This window comes from Diadema antillarum, unplaced genomic scaffold (assembly GCF_040938485.1).
Source record: "Diadema antillarum isolate AM-2024a unplaced genomic scaffold, OU_Dant_1.0 seq00000081_RagTag, whole genome shotgun sequence".
Lineage (NCBI taxonomy): Eukaryota > Metazoa > Echinodermata > Echinoidea > Diadematoida > Diadematidae > Diadema > Diadema antillarum.
In genome coordinates, this window is record NW_027271174.1 from 473,681 (window position 1) to 479,908 (window position 6,228).

Below are 6,228 nucleotides of genomic sequence, written 5' to 3' on the forward strand. Positions count from 1 at the left end.
ATGCCGCCCCCAACGAAGTGTGATGAGGTACATGCTATGGATAGTGTGTCACAAGCATCAGGTAATTCAAAGACCAGCGTGACCAGTGTGCTCATGGAGGCTGCTGGGAGGAAGGCAGAACTGATGGTGAAGTTGGAAGGATTGAAGAGGAGACAGGCCCTCGAAAGGGAGGAACAAGAACTGCTAAGGAGAAAGGAACAAATGGAAGTTGAAATAGAACTTGCTGCAGCTACTGCAAAGGCAGACGCCATGAAGCAGTTTGAAGGACCATTCCCTCGAGCCTTTAATCCCATTCCAGCAACACCAGTGCAAGTTCATAGCCAGACACCAAACCCAATCACAGGCAGTCCTGCAGAAGGAGATTCAAGAGCAGATGTAAATGCGGCCAGTCACTTGACAGAGGTACAGATGCAGCAAAATCAACTCACACAGCTTCTGTTGGAGTGTCATATGAAGTCATCGTTACCACAGAGGAATGTGCAACCCTTTGATGGAAATCCCATGTATTTCCACAGTTTCATGAGGGCATTTGAACATGTGATTGAATCCAAGACTACCGATAACTCAGACAGGCTGTACTTCTTGGAACAGTACACAAGAGGTGAGGCTAATGAAGTTGTGAGGAGCTGTATGTATGGTGACAACCATCAGCAGGCTTTCATCAAGGCAAAGGCATTGTTGGGGAAGAAGTTTGGTAATAAGCATCAGGTCCTCGACAGAATGATGAAGAAAGCTGAAGCTTGGCCAAACGTGAAGAATGAGGATGCTGAAGGATTACAGAGCTACACACTATTTGTGACCGAGCTGAGCAATTTGGCCAAGGACTTGCAGCTTGAACAAGAAATCAATCACACACAGCACATTAAGATGGTGATATCTAAGCTGCCATTCAAGCTTCGAGACAAATGGAGGTACACTGTCGACACCATACAGGAAGTACATGAAGAACCCCTGACATTTGCTGATGTGGTGCGTTTCGTGAGTAGGCAATCACGAATTGTAAACAACCCATTGTATGGTGATATAACAGGAACACCAAAGTCAGGCGAGGGACGTGCTAACCCATCCAAGGCTACTCCTTCAAAACCAAGGCAGAGTTTCAGCACTGTTCTAAAGAATGATGAAAGGAAGAAGTGCTTGTATTGTAACAAGGACAATCATCACCTGACAGACTGCCGAATTTTCACCAAGAAGCCCCATGATCAGAAGGTGCAATTTTGTCGCATGAAGGGTTTATGCTTTGCTTGTCTCCGAGGATCTCATTTCTCCAAGGACTGTAAAGAAAGGTTGAAATGTGAGCTGTGTCAGAATAATCACCCTACAGTGCTACATAGGAATCCTGCACACTCAGATGAGAGGAAGTCTGAAGCTCAGAGCCAGGTAGAGAATGCTGAATCTGAAACAACTCAAAGGAAAGAAAGGGAATCTGACACTGGAGTGCAGTCAACAAGGAATGGAGAAGGAACACGAGTTGTGGAGAACCATACTTGCTCGATGACGAATCGTGGAGTAACAATGGATGCACAGCCAGCCATTATTCCTGTGGTGGTGCGATCAAGGGCAACTGGCAGAGAAGTAAACACATATGCCTTCATTGACAGTGGCAGCAATGGGACATTCTGCACTGAAGCACTGAAGGAAAGGTTGCAGGTTAAAGGAAAGTCAAGGATGATACATCTGCAAACCATGACTGATGAGAAGGTGGTACGAACACACGTATTACATGATCTGGAAATATGCAGCATCAACGGGAAAGATGACTTTTCCCTTCCTGAGGTCTATACTAGGGCATCTATACCCGTATCCAAGGACGATATCCCGAGAAAGGTCGATTTGGAGAAGTGGTCGTATCTACAGGAAGTAGAAATGCCAGAGATAGACGCTGAAGTGGACATATTGATAGGAAACAATGTGCCAAAGGCATTTGAGCCCTTGCGAGTCATCAGCAGCCAAGATGGTGGGCCATTCGCGTGTCAATCAAGATTAGGATGGATGGTGTATGGATGTCAGAGGCATGACAATAGGAAGCGACAGTGGATCACCTCGCATAGAGCTCAGGTTAAAGGCTTGGATGACATTCAAGAGAAGTTGAGCAGTCTATACAACACAGATTTTACAGAGCTGCTGTCGAATGACAAGGAGGAGATTTCCGTAGAGGACGAGAAATTTCTGAGAGATGTAGGAAAGACGATCAGGCTTCGTGATCAGCACTATGAGATAGGACTCCCATTCAGAAGGGAGATAGACTTGCCAAATAACAGGCCTCTCGCCGAACAGAGACTTGAACATCTGAAAAGGAAGTTCCAAAGACAGCCTGATTTCCATCAGAAATACAAGGAGTGCATGGAGACAACAATTCAGAGCAGATACGCTGAAAAGATAGGAGAGCAGGAGTTGACAGGGACAAAGGGAAAAGTCTGGTACCTGCCACATCACGGAGTCCTGCACCCACAGAAAGGCAAACTGAGGGTAGTGTACGACTGCTCAGCGCAATATCATGGAGCGTCCCTAAACCACGAACTCCTAAAGGGGCCGGATTTGACCAACAGTCTATTCGGAGTGCTGACAAGATTCAGACTGGGAGAGGTAGCCATCATGGCTGACATAGAGGCAATGTTTTCTCAGGTCCTAGTGCCCAGGGTAGATAGAGATTTCCTGAGATTTTTGTGGTGGAAGGATGGGGACTTTCAACAGCCGCTGATCGAGTATCGTATGTGCGTACATGTGTTTGGCGCTATTTCTTCTCCATCATGCGCAAACTACGCATTGCAGAGAACGGCGGATGAGCATGTGAAGTCATCATTTAGGGATGTAGTAGAAATCATTCACCGTAATTTCTACGTCGATGATTGCTTGTATTCTACCGATTCAGTGGAAAAGGCAATTGAGACGACAGAAGAGCTGACAAAGACGTGTCAAAAGGGGGGATTTCACTTAACAAAGTGGAACAGCAACAAGAGAGAAGTCCTGGAGCAGATCCCAGCTGAGGAGAGAGCGAAGGTTGTCAAGGATTTCAATTTTGAGGAAGGAGGAATGCCAACCGAGAGAGCACTTGGCATGTTATGGCACACAGAAGATGATGCTTTTGGATTCAAAATCCAGATGAAAGAACGACCACCTACTAGAAGAGGAATTCTCTCCACAGTTTGTGCTCTGTTTGACCCCATTGGATGTGTGTCTCCAGTCACATTGCAAGCAAAGCAGCTTCTACAGACATTGTGTCGGCTGGGACTAGGGTGGGATGAACCTATCCCATCAGAGTTGCTGAGGAAATGGCAAACATGGCAACGGGAACTCCCACATCTGTCAGAATTCAAGATGCCTAGATGTCTAATGCCGGGGCCTTTCAGGGCAGCGAAGTCAATCACCCTCCACCACTTTGCCGACGCCAGCGAGAAAGGTTATGGCACTGTATCATACATCAGGACAGTGAACGACCAGGGCGAAGTGAAATGCAGCTTCCTGATGAGCAAGGCAAGAGTAGCCCCTTTGAAGCAGATTTCCATCCCTCGAATGGAGCTAACAGCTGCGACAGTAGCAGTGCGAATCAATCGGCTGGTAAAGGAGGAGCTTGGTGTACATGTACCTGTGGATGACACATATTTTTGGACTGATAGCATGACAGTGCTCAGGTACATCAGAAGTGAGACAGCACGGTTCAAAACCTTTGTGGCAAACAGGATCGCCGTAATTAAAGATGGATCGCGAGTGAACCAATGGCGACATGTCGAATCTGCACTCAATCCAGCTGATCTGTGCTCTAGAGGATGCAGAGTTGCACCATTCCTCAACATGAAACTGTGGAAGGAAGGTCCAGACTTTCTTCATGCAGATGAAAGCATGTGGCCAGCGCAACCAGAGAACTTGGTCATGGCAAGTACAGACGACCCAGAGCTGAAAAGGAAGATTTTGGCTTGTGATGTTGAATGTGACGAGCCATGCCTGAGGGAGACAAAGAGTACCTTTGTGACAAATGCAAAGGAACGTGATGAAACACTTGACCCTGTTGGAAGGCTGTTGTCTCACTACTCAGACTGGACGAGTATGAGGAAGGCAGTGGCATGGATGCTGAAATTGAAAGAAATGCTGAAAATGAAAAAGAGGGGTCAGAGGGATGACACGGGTGAAGCTACAAAGCTGACTACGAAGGATATGGAAAATGCTGAGGAGGCTATTTTCCGCTACGTCCAAGGGCAAGCATTTGCTCCAGAAATTGCAACACTGAGAGGAGAAGAGTCAAAGGTCAATGGGAAAAGAAATGGAGTAAAGAAGTCAAGCTCCATTTACAAGCTTGATCCTACACTTGACAATGGCCTGCTCAGAGTCGGAGGAAGATTGAGTAAGGCAGCCTTGCCTATGGAGGCAAAACACCCATTGATTCTGCCAAAGGGTCACCATGTGTCGGAACTCATCCTGAGAAACATTCATGTGAACTCTGGACATTGTGGGAGGAATTACATTCTCTCCAATTTGCAGCAGAGGTACTACATGCCTGGTGCCAATTCAGCTGTGAGGAAAATGTTGCGAAGATGTGTCATGTGCAGACGACGCAGAGGGCAGCTGATGCAGCAAAAAATGGCAGATCTTCCAAAAGACAGAGTGATGCCAGACAAACCACCGTTTACACATGTTGGTGTGGACTATTTCGGACCAGTGGAGGTGAAGAGGGGACGCAGTATGGTAAAGAGATATGGAGTGATGTTTACTTGCCTTACCATACGTGCTGTACACATTGAAAAGGCAGACTCGTTAGACACAGACTCATGTATTGCTGCCATAAGACGTTTCCAGGCACGCAGAGGAGCGATCAAGGAGATGAGATCTGACAATGGGACCAATTTTGTCGGCGCTGAGAGAGAACTCAGGCAGGCAATCGAGAGCTGGAACTTGGACCAGCTTAATAATGCGCTGTTACAGAGAAACATCCAATGGACCTTCAATCCACCTGGTGGATCTCATCATGGGGGAGTCTGGGAGAGACAGATTAGGACGGTTAGGCAGCTTCTTTTCTCCCTGACGAAGCAGCAAGTCATGAGTGACGAGAGCTTGCAGACGCTATTCTGTGAAGTGGAGAGTATCATCAATAGTCGACCCATCACTAGAGTTTCTGACGACCCAAACGATCTGGAAGCTCTAACACCGAATCATCTGTTGCAGTTGAAGTCTACCCCCCTGCTGCCCCCATCGGTCACTAGGCAGACCGATATCTATGCGAGACGTCGATGGCGACAGGTACAATATATGGCGGACATCTTTTGGAGGAGATGGCTGAAGGAGTACCTGCCGCAACTGCAGGAGAGGCAAAGATGGGTGTGCCGCAACAGAAACATTCAGGTCGGAGATGTTGTGCTCGTCGTCGATGACACGCTACCACGAAACGTTTGGCCGATGGGACGAATTCAGCGAACCATACCTGACAGAGAAGGCCTTGTCCGTCGCGTTGAGGTGAAGACCAAGACTGGTGTTTATCTGCGACCAATCAGCAAGCTGTGTCTCCTTTTAGAGGGAGATTCATGACTGTTTTTGCAGATCTACACATTCGATCGCGATGGAACATTTTGCTGGAATTTCGCGATACTCTCAGTGATCATATGTGTGTAAAAATTGGAGATCCGGATACATATACGCAAGTAAAGGTGATCAGATATTGTGATAACAAATTCTGGTTAGTATAGAGTGTGTTTTGACAATGAGTAATTCCTTTTTTGTATTTTTTACATGGAACAAAATTTGTGTCGCGAACCGACAGGAATTCACATTGCGTTTCGTCACAAATCAAGTCAACCAGCTGAAGGGGAACTGATCGTAAAGCTTGGTTTGTGATTGGACCGTGAACAATTTTGTGTCAAGCCTGGACGGACTGTGCGAACAGATATTATGATGTGACTTGGACTCCATGGGATTTGATAGAACAAATGAGGAGCCAATTAGTCACATGAACAATTCGTCAGATGCAAGAGTTGAATTTTGTATGCAAGTACAGTTTCGTTACCTGGTATACATCATTATGTGTTTTGATAAAGTATTGATGTGATTTGTATGCGGTAGTTTTTATAATTGTATGATTATGCACAGATGGTATTGTGTAGTCATATATAGTGCATTTTGCCATGTGATATGTGATGGATACAGACAAATGCTTAGCAGAATTTGCTTATTTGTTTGGTTGTATTCTCCTTTAACCAGTAATGTAATGAGTAGTATATTGTGTATTCAGCCTATTTTAGA

The 6,228-nt window shown here is 46.1% G+C and overlaps 1 protein-coding gene across 1 annotated transcript; it reads left to right on the plus strand.

The window, feature by feature from the left end:
* On the plus strand, positions 1–5,517 carry LOC139726207 (uncharacterized). The gene has a single exon (XM_071637276.1). The coding sequence runs from the start codon at positions 1–3 to the stop codon at positions 5,515–5,517; it is 5,517 nt and encodes a 1,838-aa protein (XP_071493377.1).
* The last annotated feature ends 711 nt before the right edge of the window (positions 5,518–6,228 follow it).

What these genes read in the sequence shown, in the direction of transcription:
- LOC139726207 (XM_071637276.1), top strand. Translation starts at nt 1, where the DNA reads ATGCCGCCCCCAACGAAGTGTGATGAGGTACATGCTATGGATAGTGTG.